Raw genomic sequence first — 24,461 nt, forward strand, 5'->3', positions numbered from 1 at the left:
AGTAACACTTGGATTTAACCCAGTGGAATATATCTAGTTTGTCTACATAAAACCTTTCAGTGGAATGAAGGATTAATTAGTTACTATTACAACATGGAAAAAGTATGGCCAAGGGAAAGAAAATGAATGTAGTCAATGAACTTCATATATTTTTTTTATTTTTTATTTTTTTATTGATTTCAGAGAGGAAGGGAGAGGGAGAGATAGAAACATCCATGATAAGAGAGAACCATGGATCGGTTGCCTTCTGCATGTCCCCTTACTGGGGATTGAGCCCGCAACCCGGGCATGTGCCCTGACCAGGAATCGAACCTGTGACCTCCTGGTTCATAGGTCAATGCTCAACCACTGAGCCACACCGGCCGGGCTGAACTTCATATTTTTGACAAGACCATTCCTGTTGTGGAGATAGAAACATCAGAATGTTAGTCTGTTAAAAATAGCTTCATTTACCTTAACTCTTTTCTTTTGATTCCACATTTAATCAGCAGCATTCTGATTTCACTTTTCAAAGGTCTGCTTGTGGTGAGATATTGAACTGGTGATAATATGAATAATTTAGTTCAAGTGTCAGTTGGGTTTTTCAAGTAAATATGTTTTGGTTATGGTCATTATGATATTTATAAATCAGTTATATAACATGAATTTGAATTTGTCCCTGAAAAAAAGCACCAGTAAAATGCTGATGAGATGAGGTCTAAAGAGGTAGGGGATCAGACCCTGATCTACCACAGTAACTTCACCAAGTAATAACTGAATTTCTTAGGCCTTTTCAGAGTCAATATAAAACTTACCTTGCAACTCAGACCCTTTTCCTTCTATTGGAGTAGTTAGTTCAGTAGCGTGGTAGTAATGCATAGAGAGCCAGCATTTGATTAATATAATCTTTAGATGTGAACATTGAATAGTATATTATTTTGCCTGTAGAGTGCTCCAACTTGTATAGCCAGAATATGTAAACATTTACTATATTTCATATATAATCAGAGTCAATTTTGAAGTTGCTCTATAATCACTGACATTCTTAATTGGAGTGTTTAGTCCATTTATATTTAATGTAATTATTGATAATGTTTTGTTTAAGTCTACCATCTTTCTATGTAGTTGTGTGATATTCACTCATTCATTCACTCTCATTCCTCTTTTTCTTTCCTCTTTGGAGTTAATAGAATATTTTTAGGTATTCCATTTTAATTCTATAGAATTTTTAGCAGTACGTGTGTGTGTGTGTGTGTGTGTGTGTGTATGTGTGTGTGTGTATTTTAGAGGATACATATACGTATATAGTCAGTTAGTGAGTCAGGAATTCAGAGGAGGTGTGGTGAAGATGGCTTATCTCTGCTCCATAATGTGTGGGGCTCTACAGTTGGGAAGACAGTGACTAGAGATGAGTTAGCAAGTTTGGGGCTGAGTCATCTAAAGGCGTTTTCACTCACATGTCTGGTAAATGCTGGCTGTTGTCTGTGTCCTCATTTGCCTGTTGGCCAGAAACCCCTATACTTGGCCTTTCCAAGGTGTCTTTCCACATAGTCAAGTTTCCTCACAGAATGGAAACTTGGTGCCAAGATCCATAGTCCAAGGTGGAAGGTGCATGGCATCTTTATGATCTAGCCTTAGCAATCACTTAATGTCGCTTCTGCCATATCTCTTGGTTGAGGCAATCACAAAGGTGTACCCAGGTTCAAGGGGGAGGAACCATAGACTCTATCACATGATGGGAGAAGTGTTAAGGTTATGTTGTTTGAAGAGCATGTGGGATGGGAGATGGAATCATTTTTGGAAAATAAACCTGCTACATCTTTCTTCTACAGTCTCCAATCTTCTGTTGAGACCATGCAGTAGTTTGTTTTTTTTCAGATATTGTACATTTGAGGCCTAGAATTTCTGTCTTTTATAGTTTCTACATCCCTGCTAAGACTTCAGCTTTTCACTTACTATAATCATTTTCCTTTACATCCTTGTATGTATTTATAGTAGCTGCTCTAAAGTCCATGGCTGCTGATTCTAACATCTGGTTTGTCTTGGAGTCAGTTTCTATTGACTGCTTTTGTTTTTTTTTCTTGGTCATTGGTCATGTTTTCCTGCTTTGCATGACTAGTAAATTTTAACTATATGTTGAATGTTGTGGATGATATGTTGTAGGAATTATGGGTTGATACTTCATTTAAGGGTTCTGGATTATTGTTTTCTTTCATACCTGAGTTTTATTTTAGCAGGCATTTAAATTAACGGTTAATCTTCTGGTACTGTGAGGCTTAGTTTTCTTTGTTGAGGCAGGCCTATTTCAGTTTTCTCTTTTGTCTTAGGGTGTGGTCCTTACTCCTAAGGTGTGGCCTTTCTGGGGTCCCAACTGAATACCTGAAGTTCTCAGTGAAATCTCTCTACTCTGGCTGGGCCAGAAAACCTCCCAGTACTGTGCTATCTCCAGTGTCATCTCTGTTATACTTTCAGATTCTGCATGTATGCAGACCAACCCTTAGCCAAGGTCCTGAGGTGAATTTCCATACAGACTTCTGATAACCCCTTTCTGCATATCCCCTTTTTTCTGCTACCCTGTTCTATAAATTCTGGGTGCTTTAGCACCCCAGAACCCTGTTTACCTCAGTGAAACCTTTGTTTCATTTCTTTCTGCTGTGTCAGAAAAGAGCCTTCGAGCAGAGATTAAGGCAATCATGGGTGTTACCTCTTGTTTCCTTATTTTTAAAAAATTTATTGTTGAAAGTATTACAGATGTCAGTTTTTTCCCCATTGACCCTTTCCACCCCTTGCCACTCCCCACAAGCCTTCACCACACTATTTTCTGTGTGTATGGGTTATACACATCTATATATATAAAAGTCTAATATGCAAAGTGTCCCCTCAGGAGTTAGACCGGGAGACCAGGAGTTCAATTACTCCCTGTGACGTGTGCTGACCACCAGAGGGCAATGCAGAACATAGCGGGCGACCACCAGCATGGCGGGGCCTGAGGGAGCGAGGGAAAGAGGAGGCAGGGAACCGCACAGTGGTGGCACACAGGCAGTGAGGGAAGGAGGAGGTGCGGAGGCAGGGGACCTGATTGGCCCTGATCACCAGCCAGGCCAACGGACCCTACCCATGCACTAATTCTGTGTAGTGAGCCTCTAGTATACATATAAGTTCTTTGGTTAATCTCTCTGCCGCCCCCCCCCCCCAATCACCCTACTTTCCCCCTCTGAGATTCATCAGTTTGTTCCATGCTTCTATGTCTCTCTGGATCTATTTTGTTCATCAGTTTATTTTGTTCTGTAGATTCCACATATGAGTCAGATTATGTGATACTTATCTTTGACTGGCTTATTTTGTTTAGCATAATACTTTCTAGGTCCCTCCATGTTGTCTCAAAAGATAAGAGGTCCTTCTTTTTTACAGCTGCATAGTACTCCGTGGTGTAAATGTACCAATTTTTTTTCTTATTTTTAATATATATATATTTTTTAATTAAATCTTTATTCAGATTATTACAGTTGTTCCTCTTTCCCCCCCCCCCATAGCTCCCCTCCACCTGGTTGCCACCCCACCCTCTGCCCTTACCCCCCCCCCCCACTGTCCTCATCCATAGGTGTATGATTTATGTCCAGTCTCTTCCCGTGCCCCCACACCCCTTCCTCCCTGAGAATTGTCAGTCCACTCCATTTCTATGCCCCTGATTCTATTATATTCACCAGTTTATTCTGTTCATCAAATTATTTATTCACTTGATTTTTAGATTCACTTGTTGATAGATGTGTATTTGTTCATAATTTGTATCTTTACCTTTTTCCTCTTCTTAAAGGATACCTTGCAGCATGTTCAAAATTACTTTTTATTGAATTTTACCCATAAATTTGTATTAATTTTCTCTATAAATGGCAAATAGGGTGAAAACTTTTATATTTTCTCTCTCATTAATGACAGATATTGCTAGCCAATCATGATATTCTTTCTCAGTCTCCAACCTCGATGTTTTTTTAATAGCCTGACTATTGCATCTCAATAAGCCACCACCAATTTGATGCCTATTTGCCATCTCTATTGTATTTCCTTGTATTGTTTCAATCACTGTTACTTTGTAGGATATTTAATTTTATGAAAGATTATCTTAATACTTTTCTAGAACTGAAGTGATTTTTAAAAAATTATTTTTAAGGAATCCAGTGACTATTTAGTAAGTTCTTAATACTTCTTAAATGGAGCATAGAAAAATAAAAAATTGGGAAGCAGAAATTCTCAGCAGTTGTGCATATAATAAATAATATTTAAAATTTTAAAGAGAATAAAAAGTTTGCTTTGAGTATACATTATAGTTACCTAGCTAAAGTGACGTAAGAAGTATCGAGAAATTAGAGACTGGACTTTCTATGGCTAAAGGCTCTAGGAGGGATGTAAAAAGATAGCATATCCAGCATTTTAACACATTATTCTGTTTTGTTGGCTATCCTTTCTGACCCAGATTTGTGATTTTGTGATAGTGTGTGCCAATACTTTTTTTAAAAGTCCTCAAGATAGGTTTAGTATGGATGAAGATGTAATTAAGAAAAGCCTCAGGAATCTTTATAAATAGGAATCTCATTAAAATTAATTATTTCTCAAGGAGGACTGTTGCCACATAAAAAGAAGTCTGCTTCTTTTTCTTTAATTTAAATTCTTTATTGTTTGAAGTATTACATAAGTCTCCTTTTTCCCCCATTGAATTCTCCTCAGCCACCACCCCTCCCAGCACATTACCCCCCCCCCCATCTGTGTTCATTGGTTATGCTCATATGCATGCATACAAGTCCTTTGGTTGATCTCTTATCCCCCTCACCCCACCGCCTTCTCTTATAGGTTGGACAGTCTGTTCGATGCTTCTATGACTCTGGTTCTATTTTTGTTCATCAGTTTATATTGCTCATATTCCACAAATGAGTGAGATCATGTGATATTTGATGTACCACAGTTTTCTAATCCACTCATCTGCTGATGGGCACTTAGGCTGTCTCCAAATCTTAGCTATCGTAAACTGTGCTGCTGTGAACATAGGGCTGCATATATCCTTTCTGATTGGTGTTTCTGTTTTCTTGGGATATATTCCTAGAAGTGGGATTACTGGGTCAGAGAGGAAGGGAAAGGGAGAGAGAAATAGAAACATCAATGATGAGAATCATTGATCTGCTGCCCCCTGCACGCCCCCCACTGGGGATTGAGCCTGAAACCCAGGCATGTGCCCTTGACCAGAACCGAACCTGGGACCTTTCAGTCCACAGGCCGATGCTCTAGCCACTGAGCCAAACCAGCTAGGGCTTGCCCATTTTTTGATTGGATTATTTATCTTCCTTTTGTTAAGTTTTATGAGTTCCCTATAAATTTTGGAGATTAAACCCTTATTGGAGATAACATTGGCAAATATATTCTCACATGCAGTGGGCTATCTTGTTTTGTTGATGGTTTCTTTCACTGTGCAGAAGCTTTTTATTTTGATGTAGTCCCATTTGTTTATTTACTCCTTAGTTTCCATTGCCCTAGGACAGCCGTGGGCAAACTACGGCCTGCGGGTTGGATCCGGCCCATTTGAAATGAATAAAACTAAAAAAAAAAAAGACCGTACCCTTTTATGTAATGATGTTTACTTTGAATTTATATTAGTTCACACAAATACTCCATCCATGCTTTTGTTCCGGCCCTCCGGTCCAGTTTAAGAACCCATTGTGGCCCTCGAGTCAAAAAGTTTGCCCACCCCTGCCCTAGGAGCTGTATCGGTAAAGATATTGCTACGACAAATGTCTACCATTTTGCTGCCTATGGCTTCTTCTAGGATTTTTATGGTTTCCCATCTTACATTTAAGTCCTTTATCCATTTTGAGTTTATTTTTGTGTATGGTGTAAGTTGGTGGTCTAGTTTCATTTTTTTTGCATGTATCTGTCCAATTTTCCCAACACCATTTATTGAAGAGACTGTCTTGACTCCATTGTATGCTTTTGCCTCCTTTGTCAAAATATTAATTGAGCATAATGGCTTAGGTCAATCTCTCAGTTCTCTGTTCTGAAGAACTCTGTCTCTTACTTTTTCTAATTTAAATATATATATATATATATATACACACATACACACTAGAGGCCCGGTGCACAAAAATTTGTGCACTCGGGGGGCTGGGGGGGCCCCTCAGCCCGGCCTGTGCCCTCTCGCAGTCTGGGACCCCTCGGGAGATAACGACCTGCTGGCTTAGGCCTGCTCCCAGGTGGCAGAGGGCAGGCCCAATCCCTAGGTGCAGCCCCTGGTCGGGCTCAGAGCAGGGCCGATTGGGGAGTTGGGGCGCCGTCCCCTGTCATGCACAGAGCAGGGCGGATCGGGAGGTTGCGATGCCACCCTCAGTCACGCTCAGGGTAGGGCCGATTGGGGGGTTGGGGCACCACCCCCTGTCACACTCAAGGCAGGGTTGATGGGGAGGTTGCGGCGCCACCCCCTGTCACGCACAGAGCAGGGCCAATCAGGGGGTTGGGGTGCTGTCACGCACAGAGCAGGGCCAATCGGGGGTTGGGGCGCTGCCCCCTGTCAGGCACAGAGCAGGGCCCATCAGGGGGGTTGGGGCTCCGTACCCTGTCACGCACAGAGCAGGGTCAATCGGGGTTGGGGAGCTCCTCCCTGTCACGCACAGAGCAGGGCCCATCAGGGGGTTGGGGAGCTCCCCCCTGTCACTCATAGAGTAGGGCGGATAGGGGAGTTGGGGCACCGCCCCCTGTCACACACACAGCAGGGCGGATCGGGGTTGGGGCGCCGCCCTCTGTCACCCACAGAGCAGGGCTGATCAGGGGGTTGGGGCTCCATCACTGTCACACTCAGGGCAGGGCCGATGAGGAGGTTATGGCTCTACTCCGTCACACACAGAGCAGGGCCCGTGGGGAGGGGGTTGGGGCGCCACACCCTGTCACACACACAGCCGCAGGGCTTCAGGGGGCTGGGGAGCTCCCCCCTATCAGGCACAGAGCAGGGCTTACAGGGGGTTGGGGCGCCTTCCCCTGTCACGAACAGAGCAGGGCGGATAGGGAGGTTGTCTTCCTGCCCCCTGTCGCACACAGAGCCGCAGGGCGATCAGGGGGTTTGGGTGCTGCCCCCTGTCACACTGATCCCGGTGCCAGGAGGCCTCGCGGCTCCGCTGATCCCGGTGCTGGGAGGCATATTACCCTTTTACTATATAGGATAGAGGCCTGGTGCATGGGTGGGGGCTGGCTGGTTTGCCCTGAAGGGTGTCCTGGATCAGGGTGGGGGTCCCCACTGGGGTGCCTGGCCAACCTGGATGAGGGGATGATGGCTGTTTGCAGCTGGTCACACACCCTTCAGGGTGGGGGTCCCCACTGGGGTGCCTGGCCAGTCTGGGTGAGGGGCTGAGGGCTGTTTCAAGCTAGCGGGTGACTGAAGCTCCCAACTGCTCCTTTTTTTCTTTTTTATTCTGGGCCAGCTTTAGCTCTGACTCCAGCTCTGAGGCCTCTGCTGCTGAAAGCAGGTATCTGGTTTGTTTTGGTTCTATAATCGAAAACTGTATCAACTCCAGCTCTGAGATCCCGGCTCGCTGAAAGCAGGTTTCTGGGGTTTTGTTTAGCTTCTATATTTGTAACTGTGTTTCAAACTGCAAGCTCAGAGGCCGGCAAGGCAGGCGGGGAACGTTGGAGTCCTCCATCACTGAAGCAGGCAAACCTCATGTTAGCTTCAAGCTGCCTGGCTGCCAGTCGCCATCTTGGCTGGCAGTTAATTTGCATATCGCCCTGATTAGCCATTGGGAAGGGTAGCGGACATACACTAATTACCATGTTTCTTTTTTATTAGATAGGATAATCTTCATCAATTCTGTACTCTTGGAAAATAGAATAGGACAGAACATTTTTTCTCTTGAAAGTAGCATATGCTTATGTTTTAACAACACAATTGTAGAAGTGTTGAAAGTGAATTTGTGAAAACCTCCATCTCCGTCTCTGAAAACTAATGATAACCAATATGACCACTTTAGTATGTAGCTTATCCTCTAGACTCCAATTTAATATGTATGCATGGCTGCCAAATGTGGATAGTGTTCCCTGGAGCTGGGCAATGATATGTGTATATCCCTATTAATGTAGCGTTGGTTTATGTATTAGATTAAAAATTTTAAGTTACCAGACTTAGAATGAACTAAAAATGAACTGTTAACCCTCCAAAAGACCTTTTTTTCCTGCTCACATTTACATTTTATGCTTTTTGTGAGAAAGTTTTTTTGCAGATCATTTGTTGCTTACTCACTTTCTCTCAAAAGCAACCCATGGAGAAAGATATGGCAAGTAGCAATGAGTTGTTTTCTAAATTTTATAATCACTTCAAGTTATTTGCTTGTTTTGGTCATTCCAATTACCCTCAGCACATTAAAATACTGAGAAAAGACTAAAAGTATAAAGCTTTTTGAAGAAAATGTAGAGGATATTTTTATGAATTTGAGGAGTAGGGAAAGATTTCTCAGAGAGGATACAAAATTCTAAACAAAAGAAAAATTTAGTATGTTGGATTTCATCAAAATTTAAAATTGTTGATTATTAAGACATTAAGAAAAGGAAAAGACATTGTCAACAGGAGCAAATTTTTATGATACATATATCTGACAAAGGACTTGTACACAGAATATATAAAAGACTCCCATAAGTCAGTAATAAGAAGACATTATTCATTTGAAGAAAAAGAACCATTGACTTGAATAGACATTTCACAAAAGAAGCTATTACAAATGTTTAATAAGCCAATGAAAATAAGCCTAACATCATTAGTCATCATTGAAATGAAAACGAAAACCACAACAAGTTACGATATCATACCCATTAGAAGGTTTAAAAAAACACATACACAAACAAACAAACAAAAACTAGCACCAAATGTTGATGTGCCAGTGGAGCAACTGGAATGCTTTTGAAATGTTGGTAGGATTGTAAAATGGTACAATTGGTTTGAAAAACTATTCAGTGGTTTTTCATATGGTTAAACATATATCTACCCTTTATACTCTTATCACCCAGCAGTTCTACTCCTAGCTATTATTTAATGAAAGGAAATGAAAGCATATGTCCCCCAAAAGACTTGCACAAGAATGTTTATGTACTGTATTTATAATAACTCCAAACTGTAAACATCCTAAATATCTATCAGAGAAAAATGGATAAACAAATGGTGTTATATTCATTCAATGAAATAGTACAATAAAAAGAATGAATTATTGATATATGGAATAAATTGAAAAATATGAGAAACGTTAGATTAACACTAGAAAGACTGAAACTTAGTATATACCTATATTGCCCAAATGCAGTCAAAATGACTGCATTGTGAAAGAATAATATCGGAGCACTCTTCACTTACGATCCTTAGCTTTTCCAATAACTCACTTCTATTCGACATTTCTTTCATGAATTTAGGGCGCAAAAGAAATAAAATAAACAACTTATTAGAACAAGTATCACTGCGTAAAGATTCGAATAACAAGTACTAGTTTAGCTTATTGAGCAACTGCAACTTATCAAGTATCGACAATTTATCATGTACTTGTATGTTATCATGTGACGGTAATCGAAAAAAAATGAAAACTGTTATTTCAATACAGAGCCGAACTGGTCATATAAGAAATTTACTCAATTCAATAATAAGAGTCATTTGATTATTTAAAATTTCCCAAGCAGTCAAAATGACTGCTTTTGGGCAATATAGGCATAACACATATATATATACCGGAAATGAAGGAGGGGGGAGGTAACTACAATTATTAATAAACGCATTTATATGTTGTACAAAAAGTCACAAAATTCTAAGACATTGTGTCCTTATATACATAATTGTTTTTCTAATTGAAATTAAAAAGCAGTCAAAATGACTTCCTTGGGCAATCTAGTGTTAAGTGAAAAGCCAGATACAAAAGAATACATATTATATGATTACATGTATATGAAATTCAAGGCCAGATTAATCTATGGGAATATTGGTAGCTACCTGGGAGCTTGGTGTAGTTTTGAGGGCAAATGGTTATGAAGGAGTTTTTCTGGGGTGGGGGAAGTGTACTTTATCTTGATTGGGGTGGTTGTTAACAAAACTCATAGAATTGTACCATTGTACCCTTAACCCTTTGCGGTCGTTTGTCTACTCTCAGCCACCAAAGCTTTTTTACCATTCTGGTCGTATGTCTGCTCTCAGCCACCACAGCAAGGAACCGTACGAATCTTAACTCTATTCATTCATGTATCAGTTCATAATTTCTCTGAAAGCTCTTAAGTGTCTGAGCAACCTTGTCACGAACCAAAACATTGCCCCGACAAATTGGAGATATCGAAACTCAGTATAAACAAACGCAGTGGTTCCACACTCGCCATGCAAAACACCGTGGCGAGTCAGTCGCCTTTTGAGAGTGAAGAAATTGACAAGCTTCGAAGATAATTCGCAGAATTTCAAATAAAGCTTTACAAATTACTTTTAACTGTAATTAGGCATTCTCACTTGTTAAGATATTTCAAAATAATACTCCAAAATGGCAAAAAGAAAATTACCGAAAGAAGTGTACTGCGAATCTGAAAGTAACAATGAAGAGTTTTATTTTGGCACCTTGAATACTGACTCTGACGTAGAAAGTGATAACGTTTGTAGTGATTCTACTAGTAGTGACGTAGTTCCAAAAAAGAATTAATAAATCTTGTTTATCCTTCATAATCTTGCATGTTATGTATCACTGCTCTTTTAATGGAAATTAATTCCGACCAGTACGACACCCATGTCTAAATTTAATACGACCGCAAAGGGTTAAGATATGTGTATTTCAATGTATGTGAATTTTACCTCAGTTTAAAGAAAAGTCCAAAACTAAAAATTGAAAATGTATAACAATGTAGAAGATAAAGAGGGTAAAAGAGACAGTGAAAGGGTGTGCAGCATTTTCCCACAAGTTCCCAGATCTAACACACATATTGGCCAGCTTCCGACCACACCAGGGTACACACCCATCTCACATACAGATGGCAGACTCTACAGGCACTAGAGCCCCACTAAAGCAAATCCTATTTCATGGGGTTAGCCTCTTCACAATAACTCCTCTGCTATAACCGTGGTCATTCCTCACAGCCAGTCAGCCTGAGAATCAATCCCTCCCACTGAAGTACAAACAGCAAGCAAGGTTCAGCTACAACAGGAGGACACACAATCCACACAAAGAGATACATACACCTGAAGTAAGTACTCAGCTCAGGTGACCAAGGAGATTTTGTGCCCAGGCTAACTCTATCAAGATTGGGAGATGTAGTAGCTCAACCTAATACATAGAAGCAAACACAGGGAGGCGGCCAAAATGAGGAGACAAACATTTCCCAAATGAAAGAACAGCAAAACTCCAGAAAAAGGACTAAACAAAATGGAGATAAGAAATCTATTAGATGCAGAGTTCAGAACACAGTGTTGTTGTTGTTTTTTAAATGCTTTTATTGATTTTTTTTATATAGAGAGGAAGGGTGAGAGATAGAGAGATAGAAACATTGATGAGAGAGAGAGACATTAATTGGCTGTCTCTTGCATACCCAGTATTGGGGATCAAGCACACAACTGGGCATGTGCCCTGACCTGGAATTGAACCAGGGACCTTTTGCTTCATGGGTTGATGCTCAACCATGCCACTATGACTGGCTGGGCCAAAACACTGGTTTTAAGGATGCTCAATTAACTTAGGGTAAGAGTAGATGAACTCAATGAGAACTTTAACAAAAAGATAGGAAACATAAAAATGAAGATAGAAAACATAAAGGGCCAGTCAGAAATGAAGACTACAGGAATAAAGAATCAATAGTAGATTAGATGAAGCAGAGGATTGAATTTGCAATTTAGAAGACAAGGTAGCAGAAAACACCCAATCAGAACAGCATAATGAAAATGAATTTAAAAAAAAATTGAGGATAGTTCAAGGGGCCTCTGGGGTAACATCAAATATACCAACATTCATATCATAGGGAAACCAGAAGGAAGAGAGCAAGGAATTGAAAACCTTTTTGAAGAAACAATGTAAAACTTTCCTAACCTGGTGAAGGAAATAGACATACGAATCCAGGAAGTGCAGAGAGTCCCAAACAAGATGAACCCCAAAGACACATCATAATTCCAATGGCAGATGTTAAAGACAGAATCTTAAAAGCAGCAAGAGAGACAATTAACTACAAGAAAGCTCCCATAAGACTGCTGGCTGACTTTTCAACAAAAACATTTCATATCAGAAGGGATTGGCATGAAATATTCAAAGTGATGAAAAGCAAGGACCTACACTACATTACCCAGCAAAGCTATCATTTGCATGTTTTGTTTTTCCTGGAGTTACAACTCATTTTCCGCCCTTTCACCCCCTCTTTCTTTTTAACTTTAGTTTCTATGTTCTTAACTTTAATTCATTCTAAACTTGCCCCCAGCTATATAAATCTCTCAATATGTTTCAGCACATTTGATACTGCATCGATTTATTTTCTCTAGGAGTCTTCTGGTCTGCCCTAATCTGGATTAGTTGTTCTCTAGGCTTGATGTAATGCTGTCTGCTTGAGGTGTTCCTTCACCATCATTCTTTTCCCTTCTCATGAGTTTGACTCTTCAGTTCCTGGAACTTGTCATCTTCTTTCATGGTTTACCATCATTATTTTGGTGTAGCACATTTTCTAGTAACTCCCTGAGAGAGAATATACAGGAAGCAAAATTATTTGAGACATTGCTTATTTAAAAATGTCTTTATTATATATTCACACTTGATTTATAGTCTCTCTTGGTATGGAATAATTTTCCCTCAGAGTAAGAAAGTTTTGCCCAATTTTTTTTTAGCTGCTAGTGTTGCTATTAAAAGGGGCGATGTCATGATTCCAGATTCTTTTTATGAAATCTATTTCCTCTCAAGTAGCGTCTAAAGTCTTAATGTTTATCTCTTCAATATTCAGGAACTTCACTATGATATGAATGCCTTTATTTGGGTCTATTTTCATAATTTTTGTGGATAGCCTTTGTGTCCTTCAGTTTGGAAACTTGTGTCCTTCAGTTTTGGCTATTTTTCTTGAATTTTCTGTGCTTTTCTATTATTTTCTCTGGAACTCCTATTCATATATTGGACCTCCTGGACTTTAAATCTTTTAAAATCATACCTTCTGTTTTCCATTTGTCTTTTTATTCTATTTATCCAGATATTTCCCCAGACTTATACTTTTCTAATTCCTCATAGGATTAAACAAATGTATATACATTATGTACTTAATTAACATAGTTCCTGGCATATAATAAGTTCTTGTGTTGCCTGTAGTTGTTGCTGTTGTTAGTTTCTTAACTATTTTGAGAGAGAGGTCTTTAGTCTTGATTCTTTGACTTATTAACTATATATGACTTTGGTCAAGTTCAGTAATTTCTTTGATACCTACTTCCCTCTGTAAAATATGGATAAGCTCTATCTCATATGTTTGTGAGCATCAAATGAGAATATATATGTGAAAGTTCTTAATAAACTTTGTAATAGTTTAAACTATTACAGAGTTAATATTTTCTACTTACATCTTTCAAATATCAAAAGTTTTTAGTTTGAAAAAAATGATGGCTTTCAGGGTTATTTTTAAGATTACTTGCTTGCATGTGACTACTTCTTGCAAATCTGTATGAATTAGGTAACTAGCTAAATGCTAATACTACCCTTTAAGAAAGTTATCTCTTAATATGGTAGGCTGATTATGAAAATATTCATCCTATGAGAAGCTATGGCTTTACTTCAGATTGTATAAATCTGTGTAATGTAATAATTATTTAAGAATAACTTGATTACTAGTTTTAACCCAATGAAGGAATATTTATTGGAGTTTATTTATTTCTCCTAAATGCTATTTGAGGTTAGGAAAAATAGAATCTGTCTTTTGGTTTTTCTCAATAATATTAATGTAATTTCAAATGTTAGCTCATTTTTGTTAATGGTGGCTTTTTGTTTGTTTGTTTTGTTTTAAGGTTTTTGGATTCAAAGCATAAAAACCATTACAAGATATACAATCTGTAAGTATATTTTCTTTTTTGTATGCTTCCAAATACTTCTAAAATAACTATTAAGTGAAAGTTATTTTCTTCTTAGAATGAGGTAGAGTTAAAGGTATATTTGAACAGAATGTATTCCTAAAACCTTCAGTTCAAGAAGTTTGATAGAGAGCATTGTTAGGTCATTTAGAAAGTATAGTGATGAGGTAAAACAGTGTTGGCACAGATTTATGTTACTTAATGTGCTTTAAATGACTTGGCATTTAGCCCATCTTTGAGCCGATAGCCATGTAGTAACTTGAAGTGTAAAACACATTAGAACTTCTGTTAAAGCATTAATGACATCTTCCAAGGAGGTATGCTCCACAGTGAATATAATTTTGTTTATTCTGTGTTTCTAAGTCAGTTGATTAAAACAGCTTTTAGGGTATTCTCTAACTGTATATAACATAAATAAGTTACCTAAAATTGTTGAATTGGGTCATTTTTTTTTTTTTGAGGGAGGAATATAAGAATTGCCCATTTGATACACCTAGCTCACCTTATCTTTATCTTTAACCTTTTGTTTTTTTCTTTTGACTTTGTGATTAGAGATGTGAAAAGGGAAAAAGGAACTAAAGAAAAATGGGAAGAAAATATTTAACCATTTCTGTCCTTGAAGACTATTTTTCTTTCCCCCAAATATGACTATTTTCTATTTTTTAAACAATGGCATATAATATGTGTTATTTTTCTCCCTGGCTCTTATTTTTTCTATGTGATCTATATAAATTATGCAACAGGAAAATTTTAAATCTGAATTTACTTATACTAATTCACTGTTACAGTTTATAGAATTTATTTATCAAATGTAAGGACAAGATTCTTGTCTACCTTCAATGAGCATTTAAATCTTTACCAACAAGTATGAAAGATTCTCTGTCTGTTGGCTTGTGAGATGTTGCTTTTTTTAGCTTTAATTGAGGATCTGATCTGATAAGACCTGAGAGTGAAGTAGACACCAATATTGTTTCTCCTAGTGAGTTTTCACTAATTTCTTCAGATTTACAAAGAAGCATTTATCATGTACTTGACACGTTCGACATGATAAAATATGTTGTGGGTCAAGGTGAATAAGATGTGGTTCTAGTTCTCATGTAAGCTGTAGTGTAATGTGCAAGGTAAAGTATTATAGAAGAGATAACTCTTATATAGAAGAGACTGTGTAGAGAACAGACGAAATAGTAATTGTACTCCAAAGGGATGATTTCACACAAAAAGGATGTTTGAGCTGGGATGAAACGAATCAGTAGAGGTTGACCTACAGGCCTAGTAGGAGGGGAAATGGCATGGCAGGCAGAGAGAATGGCATGTGAGAAACTTGTTGGCATAATATGGCATATAATTCATTATGGTCAAATTATGGTGTGTGTGTGTGTGTGTGTGTGTGTGTGTGTAGGCTGTGGTAGAAGTAGATGACAAGATGGAAGAAAGTAAAAGGTGCTGTAGACACAAATTTAGGTGGGCCCTAGCTTACAAATGATCTGTACATGTATCATCCTCTTTTCCTGATTAACTTTTCCTACAGTAGTCCTTGTTTCAGATGCCAGAGGGTTTCTGTGCAGGAAATAAAAAACCACAAAGCTTTGTACTATTTTAACAACTGGATTTAGAAGTTAAGTAAAAAAAGAAAGGCAAAAAAACAGGACAAGAAGTGGTCAAAAGCTGGAATCCATTAAATGAGTCACTTCAGGCTAAGACTCTCAGGATTGGGCATTTAGAGTCCCTGAAGGAAGGTAGAAAGAGATACTAAAGATAAATTCTTCCTTTTTCAAAATTTTATTCGAGTTTAACGTTATGTTCAGAGATAGGAAAGGAAATTCTTTTCATTCGTGTATGCAGTGGTTTCCTGCTTCCAGAATTTAGGACTTAGGCTTGTACTGTCAGTATTGCGTTTCACTTAACATTATTATGGTTAAAGTTGGCATTGGGAACTTGACTGCCTGTTTGTTTTTGTATTTTTGAACGTTGGACTCCCCAGTTAATGAACTGTCTTCTTGTTACTTGTTGAGAGTAGCTTTTGGTGCATATATTTTAACTCCCTTTCTCCACTCCATTTAATGGAATCAGACTTTCAGAACTAGAAAGTATCTGCAAGAGATCATTCTGTCCAACCTCATTTTACAGATGGGGAATCTGAGGCCTAGAGAAGTTAGTGAGTTGAATAAGTTCACACAGGTACACACGGTAGCAGACCATCCACTGTTTATGCCAATGTTCCCTTCCTGGGTTATTTTGTTTGTTCGTTTTTATGTTGTTGTTGTTTTTAACCTCCCCTATTTTTACTTACTTTCAGAAGTTTGTAGAGTTACCCAGTTGTAGCATGTTTTGATTTCTGATGTCACTTTTCAGTCGTCTTCACCTGCTTTCTACCCCAGTTTATATTTCTGGCTCAGGATAAGTGATTCTGGCAAGCAGTGGATGTTTCTGTTTTATTTCTTAATTTTAAGCATATTAATTAAGTGATATATATCTTTACAAACATATATAAATTGAAAGATATTAAAATATTTGTACTAGATGTACCTGAATTTAATAGTATGTGAAACTTTTTATGGCACTTTCTGACATATATGGATGAAGAGGAGTTCTCAATGTAATATTGAGTTCTTTTTATTTTTTAAACGAATTTTTTTTTTTTTTTTTTGATTTCAGAGAGGAAGGGAGAGGGAGAGATAGAAAATAGAAACATCAATGATGATAGAGAGTCATTGATTAACTGTCTCTTGCACATCCCACACTGGGGATTAGCCTTGACCGGGTATCGAACCATGACCTCCTGGTTCATAGGTTGATACTCAACCACTGAGTCATGCCGACCAGGCAATATTAAGAGTTCTTATTGTATAAACAGACTGTATCTGTTCATACCTCTATTAAGCATTCAGTAAGTTACTTTAAGGAAGGACAAATTTAATCAGTTATTACCCAGTTCAGGAATACTGATACTTAGTAAATTAGTTGTGCAAGTGTGTGTATTTTATTTTTGAGTGTTCCTCTGTATAATCTGTATTCTGGTGGGAATAAGGGGAGGAGTGGGGAGATAGGGAATGAAGACATAGTATAGTTCTTGCCTTTGAGAAACTTAAATGTTTCACTGGATACTATATATTCTATTTGACAAACAACTCCCATTATTTTGTGGTTAAAAAAAACAAACCTCTCCATTATTTTGTGGTAAACATTTAGCTGTGGTTAATTTTTATCAATTAAGTTTTCTTTTGTAAGATGGGGATAGCTCCATTCAAGAGACTACAGAAGATACCTACATGCCTACCTGATTCCATGTCAAGTCTTACTTCAAAGGAAGCTTTTCCTGTTAATCTTATCCCTTTCTTAACTTTCTGTTCGCTGTTTCATAAAAATCCCTTTCAATGCCTCTTCATTTCTCTTGTCTCATATAAGCCAATATAAGGTGATGATAAAATATCTTTTAAGTCGAGTTTTAATTATAAAGCAGTATAAATCATTAATTCTAACACTTGTCTTAGTCAAATCCCATTTGCTTTATTTTTATGTATCTTCAATTTTGGTTTGTTGAGAGACTTCATAACATACTGCAAAAAATTTACAAGAAACTTTGTGTGTGTGTTTTTGAGGGTGTATATGCAGTATCAGAGAAGGTTTTAAATAAGAAAATCTTTATTCTTCCTCTACCAGCCACTCCCCAGATCACTTTCATCACTACCAGCCCCAGTATTTATTCTCACACATTCCTTATCCATGCCTGTAGAAATTTTCATAGCCTTTTCATGTTTTCATCATCACTATTTGTTGGCTGTTTTGTGCCAGATATTGCTCTTGTAGGAAGACAGGCTTTGACTAAATTTTGTTTTTAAAACTATTTTCAATTTTTATTATAAATGAGAGTATGGAGCAGTATGAGAAAAAGTTTGACTTTTGTAATTATAGCTTGAGTTCTGGTTCTTCCATTTACTTACGTTGGTTTGGGGCAAGTTTTTTTTTTTTTTTTTTTTAGTGTGCTTTTAAATCTTAGCTTTTTCATATATAAAATGGAGATGATATTAACTATTATCATATGGTTGTGAGGATGAATAAAAAAACATGGAAACCCCTTTGTAAGTTATGTGCATCTAGTAGACATTTAGTAGCTCATTGTTTCCACTTTCCCTCCATTTCTTCCTCTTAACAGTAATATTTAAGAATCAGTTTATAAGCACTATTGGTCAAAGCAAACATTTTGAGCTTCTGAGAAAGAATGGGAATTGTAGAGAACTGAATCTATATGAAACCTAAAATGTTTATTTTTTGTTGTGCTATTATGAGGCCAGCTTCTTAGAATTGTTTTCTAACTTATACCTCCCCCCTTACCTCCTAAGCCCTATCTTGTATACATGATTCCTTATGAAATATTTCATTATGGATTCTTCACTTTTGACCATGTTGCTTCTTTAACCTGTACCAAAGAAAGTGTGCAATGTGACAATTTTCATAGCCAGTCCTCTTCTTTCTACCTTTCATGTCTTTTAATATGTGTATGAAATTATTTTGCAAGAATGAGTATATGTGCATATGTCATTCCTGAATAAATTTTCTAGCAAAACTCAATTTACTAAATTATAATAAGCTAAAATGGAAAAGCTTTGTTTTAAGCAGTAATATAAAAGTTTATTTATTTCAGGTCTGACCAGTCAGAAACTAGTGAATTGTAGTTTGTTTATAATTAGTTCAATGGGTATAAATCTGTTTAAAGTAGAGAAACTATACAGATATTTTCAGGATTTCCAAACGCAAAATGTAGGTCCACAATCCCTTATTTGAAACTCTTGGGCCAGTTGTGTTTTGGCATTCAGAATTTCTTCAGTTTTCAGAAAGGTAACAGGGAAGCATATACTTTATTATAACACCCCCAGTAGGGTTTGGAACAGTACCTAGAATGAAATATTTGACTCTTTACGGTAAGTGTATTAATTAAGGACTACATACAATATCATAAATCCAGTTGGCCATAAATTTAAGAAAAAAATGGTAGACGTTTCAGACTTTGGGGATTTTGGAATTGTGGATTAAGGGTCTATGGATCTGTATTTGCTTTAAAAAATAAAAAATTTAAAAAAATATAATTTGGTTAGTAATTGGAGTTACCAGAATGCTGTTGACCACAAACTAATATATGGTATCCCTTTCTGAGCCTATTGATGCTTATAAACATGGCCTATTAATCATGAGTAAGCCAGTGCATGATAACAAACATGTCACTACTATTCAAAAGACAAGTTTGAGCATGACCAATGATAATGCTAACTCAACATTTACTATTCTGTATTGATTTTACTTATTACTGTTTCTTTACTCTGAGTTAAAATTTGTAACTTGAGAGGGTATTGAAAAAGATGACCTTTGGCTTATCTAAAGAGAGAAAGGTCTGGTTTTTTAAAAAGTTTAATAAGTATTGTGTCTGAGTAGATTAGCATCATTTGATTCTTTACTTTTCCTTTGCACTTGTAATTTTACTATTTTTAACATGTCTTTTAAAATAATAGTTTGAGGAAATGGTGTATGCTCAACTGTGAAGTAAAGATGATCTTAAAAACAGTTATTAAACTCCTTTAGCACGCAAAATTTCCATAAAGAAAATTTGAAGGTATAGATGCAGCTGAATTTACACTGTTATATATTAGTGACATCACAAGTTTTGTAAGCAAATTGCATATACTTAACATTTTAAGCCTCAGTCTTCTTAATTGTAAAATGGGGATAATAACAGAACCTACTTCACAGGCTTAAAAGAAATAATTAATATAAAACACTTAACATAATGCTTGGTATTATAAAGTTCAGAAAATGTTTGTTACTATCATACTTTTTTCTCAATTGTAGAAGATAACTTTATATCTAATTTAAACTTCTCTTTTAGATGTGCTGAAAGACATTATGATACCGCCAAATTTAACTGCAGAGGTAGGTATAAATGTACTGTATTATGTTAAATAATGTAAAACTAATAGAGTAAATCTTACTGTCATAGCAATAATGATCATCTCAATTATTAAGTGAGATTAATATTTGTCAAATTAAAAAAATTGAAAAATATAATTTGGCTGTCGTGTTTTAGGAAACAGGCGCCATATAAACCTGCCAGAAATAGTAGGAAAACCAAATTGCAGAAAGGACTAAGAATTAGGAGAAATTTTTAGACTAACAATAGAATAAGGTAGGGTTTATATATACTTTTTGGAGGTATTTGGTGTAGTAGTAAGAGATTGTACAGAGAAAACAGACAATTTAACTCTATTAAGGAGCACGATTTAAAAGGTGGAAAGGGTATAACAAATATGGGTAAGGGGAACTTGAAAGGTGAGAACAGGGAACTGCTTTAAATGAGTTATTTTTCAGGTATAGTCAGTTCTATCTCAGAGCCCACAAAAACTTCCATTTGTTTTTGTGGAACCCCTTGAGGCATGAGAGAACTGGAAAGTTGAGAAATTTGGCAGATGCTCTTAAAAGTGAGTGCCATGAGCTACCAATTGATGTATTTGCCATTGATGCCTACTGAAAATCTAGAAGCACTAATGGTGAGAGTCAGTATAATCACTAAGAATGTTATTTTTTTTATTTTTTGGCAAATTTAAGCTACTGCTTATTGGACATAGCATGTTTTAGTCGAGGTTTATCTAGCTTTAGATGTTTAACAGGTTTTTGTGTACCACTGGAGAAATGAAAATAGAATGATGGTAGTCAGGTAGATGACTAAGTGAAAGTTGTCCTCATGACACACTGTAACTGGAGAGGTAGGTATAGTTATTGGGAGCTGTAGTCTACCAGAAGAGCGCCCATCACAACCAAGGACTCAATGGATTTTATCCTGTGCCACATTATGACTTGATTGAAGATCTAAGACATACTTTTTAACATATTTAGATGACACAGGATAATTAGGTACATTAGCTGTCAGAATATAGAAGGATCTTAATAGAGTAGAGCTGAGCAGAGACTAATAAGATAAAATTTAATTGTGATATATTTAAAGTCCTATTTGTAGACAAATGTTTAAAAAAACCTGTGCTCTGACTATAGGATACAGAAAAGTTTTGGGTTCTTAATAAGTCATGTGAAAAGACCTAAAACTTCATTTGATGAACTTTACTACAATTACATACTTTTTATAAGTAGTTTTTTCAGTTTCTTTTACAAATGCCTTTAAAGTCGAGTGTATACAACAGTAACATTTGCTAGAAATAACACATTTAGCATTTTTATTACATGAAGTTTAAAATGCAATCCTTTATGCAATCCTTGCTATTGTTGATTTATTAATTTTTCTTTTGAATATGTTTTGTGGTGATGCATTATCACAAGTATTATTACTTCTTTTATTAGAAAATGAATTCGGAGTGCTGACAAGATGTTTATGTGACATTTCATTTTGAGTTCACCTCCACCTCTGATATGTTGTGACCTGTGCTACCTCTTCATAGCAAAGTTTCCTGCTTCATAAAGTGGGGAAAATAATACTTGGCCTCCCTGTCCAATGGATACGTTTAAGAGTTAACGAGAGACCACTTCTATTAAAAAATTAGAAAGTTATTAGGCAATAAATTATTTTTCTTTGAAGTTAAGTTTTTCTTTCAAACATCGGTAAAGCTTATACGTAGCATTTCTAAAATTAACTTACTTTTAATAAACAATTCAGAAGAGACTTTTCTCTTATTCTGAGGGTTTCTTTTTAACCACAGTTGCACAGTATCCTTTTGAAGACCATAATCCACCACAACTAGAACTTATCAAACCCTTTTGTGAAGATCTTGACCAATGGCTAAGTGAAGACGACAATCATGTTGCAGCAATTCACTGTAAAGCTGGAAAGGGACGAACTGGTGTAATGATTTGTGCATATTTGTTACATCGGGGCAAATTTTTAAAGGCACAAGAGGCCCTAGATTTCTATGGGGAAGTAAGGACCAGAGACAAAAAGGTAGGTTATATTTGCTTTTCTTTCCTCTTCCTAGATTTAAGAATTTATTGGAAAACCCAATTTTTTTAAAAAAAGCTGGTAACCTTATATCTTTCTCCTAAACATTTAAATCAGTTACTACCTTAACTTTTATGTGAGCAAATAACTGATTGAAATGTTTTGATTTATTTTTTTTGCTAGTATTTTTATGACATGATAGCAAATCTTATTTATGAACTGTATTGCATAGTCTCAAAATACTTATAGAGCATTTAAGAGTGCTGCACATTGATCAAAAGTAAGCTTGATATTTGTGAAGCTTGATTGAGAATAAAATGTGTTTAGATAATAACTTGGATGCCATTACCTAGTAAAGTGTGATCTTTGCTTTTATAATAGATAAAGATTATTTTTTTGATATGGATGTTAATTTAAGTAATTAAGATTAGTCAGAGGTTCTTTTATTCAGAAGACAAAAGACTTGAAAATCAGTGACAAATTTAATTTGTGTGGTAAATTTGAAAGCAAAAGTGAACTCTTGGGAGAACTTTTGCAGTGATTTTTCAAGAGATTTATTTCTTTGTACAGTAAATATGGCAAAATGTTTCTTGCAAAGGAATTTTGTACATTCCTCTGTCTCCAAAAAGGGAAAACCAAAACCATTCCAAGATAGATGGGAAAACTCATTTTAAAGAGCCTCTATTGAGGGAGATAAAACTTAATGTGAAAAATTTATTCTAGTTATAATAATTTTTAAGCCAGGGAGATTCTCTTTTTAATTCAACTTCAAAACAGACACAAGTGATCATATCCGTTATTTTCAACTGCATAGTTACATTGATTCCTGATCCCTTTGCCCCTTCCTTTTTCTTGTTGTATATGTCTGTGACTTTTTTGAATTATATCTAATGATGCCAAAGTACTGTTTATTGGTTGTAGTTTAAAAATTATATTAGTGCATGATTTTGGTGACTGTTGGTTATGATAAATTGACTTACATTTCTGTACTAGAGGCCCAATACATGAAATTTGTGCAAGAGTAGGCCTTCCTTTCTCCAGCTCTCCGCACCGGCTTCCCTCCGGGACCTGGGCTTCCCTCACAGCCTCGCTTCATCCGGAAGGTTGTCTGGAAGGACGTCTGGTCTAATTAGCATATTACACTTTAATTATTATAGATATGGTGTGTACCCTGGGTTAATAGCACTAGAATGAATTCCAGAGCGGAGGACCCGAGATGTTTACTTTGTTTCATCCTTTCATCATGTAGAGAAAATTTGCTTCTGCTGATTAAAATCATAGAAGGTAAATTGTTTTTCACTGACGTGAGTAAATGCAGGGCAGCACAGGAAAAGAGGTTGAATTGGAAGAAAACCATATATAGAAGTGGATAAAATTAAAATAACAGTTGCAGGAGCAGTGGTAGAAATTTAAAACAGGGTTGATGAGCAGCAGCCATTTTGATAGTGGAAAAGAAATCAGGTAAGAAGAATTTAAGAAAATAGAGAAGCTGTGTAATGTGGCACCATAACACTAGGTTTAAGCTAGAAGCTCTCAAAGCATGTTATACACCTTTTAAAAAAATGGTGAAAGCTATAAATATTCTCTCAAAATGTGCATAGTACACATGAACATAAAATTGTTTTTTTAAAAAATATATATATATATTTTTATTGATTTCAGAAAGGGAGAGGGAGTGAGAGATAGAAACATCAGTGATGAGAGAGGCTTGTTAATCGGCTGCCTCTTGCATGCCCCACACTGGGGATCGAGCCCGCAACCCGGGCATGTGCCCTGACCAGGAATCGAACTGTGACCTCCTGGTTCATAGGTCAATGATCAGCTACTGAGCCACGCCAGCTGGGCCATAAAATTGTTCTTAACAGATTTTAACTGCACTGAAAACTATTTTTTAAACATAGAATGTGAAAGAAATCTTCTTAAGAATTATTTCTCCTTTTTTTTTTCCCCATGCAAAAATCAGTGACTATGCCCTGGCTGGGTGGCTCAGTTGATTGGAGCATTGTCCCCTATACCGAAAGGTTGCAGGCTGGATCCCTGGTTGGGGTGTGAATGGAGGCAACTGATTGATGATTCCCTCTTATTGCATCAGTGTTTCTCTCTTTCTCCCTTCCTCTCTAAAATCAATAAAAACATCTTCAGGTGAGGATTTAAAAAAAAAAATCAGTGACCACTTTTTGAGAATGATAACTAAATCTAAGTGTTACAAATTAACCAAAATTAAGCATTTGTTCTGCTCAATAGTAAATTTTAATGAAAGGGCTGCTATTACTTAGCTTTTAAATAACAAATGAAAGTATTCCATTTTCTTTGACTTGGCAACCTTTCTGTCATCTTTGATAGCCAATCAGTTTTGACTTACTTTTTTTGGTCAAAACAAGTGCTGAAAATCTTATCTTAAAAACGAATGAAAGGACAAATGGAATCTGTAGATTCTTTCTACAGTGTTGTGTCAAGAAATAAGAATTTTCTAAGACTCTGCAGATAAATTCA

The 24,461-nt window shown here is 36.7% G+C and overlaps 1 protein-coding gene across 2 annotated transcripts in view; it reads left to right on the forward strand.

Moving 5' to 3' along the window:
- The window catches only part of PTEN (phosphatase and tensin homolog), an 87,649-nt gene that overhangs the window by 41,312 nt on the left and 21,876 nt on the right, over positions 1 to 24,461 (forward strand). The window contains exons 3-5 of one of the 2 annotated variants that reach the window (XM_059662730.1): positions 13,973 to 14,017; positions 19,914 to 19,957; positions 21,733 to 21,971. In XM_059662730.1, coding sequence (XP_059518713.1) covers positions 13,973 to 14,017; positions 19,914 to 19,957; positions 21,733 to 21,971 — 328 coding nt within the window. The remainder of the gene's footprint in view (positions 1 to 13,972; positions 14,018 to 19,913; positions 19,958 to 21,732; positions 21,972 to 24,461) is intronic. The other variant, XM_059662729.1, reaches the window with a different exon arrangement.

This window comes from Myotis daubentonii, chromosome 13, assembly GCF_963259705.1.
Source record: "Myotis daubentonii chromosome 13, mMyoDau2.1, whole genome shotgun sequence".
NCBI classification, from domain to species: domain Eukaryota; kingdom Metazoa; phylum Chordata; class Mammalia; order Chiroptera; family Vespertilionidae; genus Myotis; species Myotis daubentonii.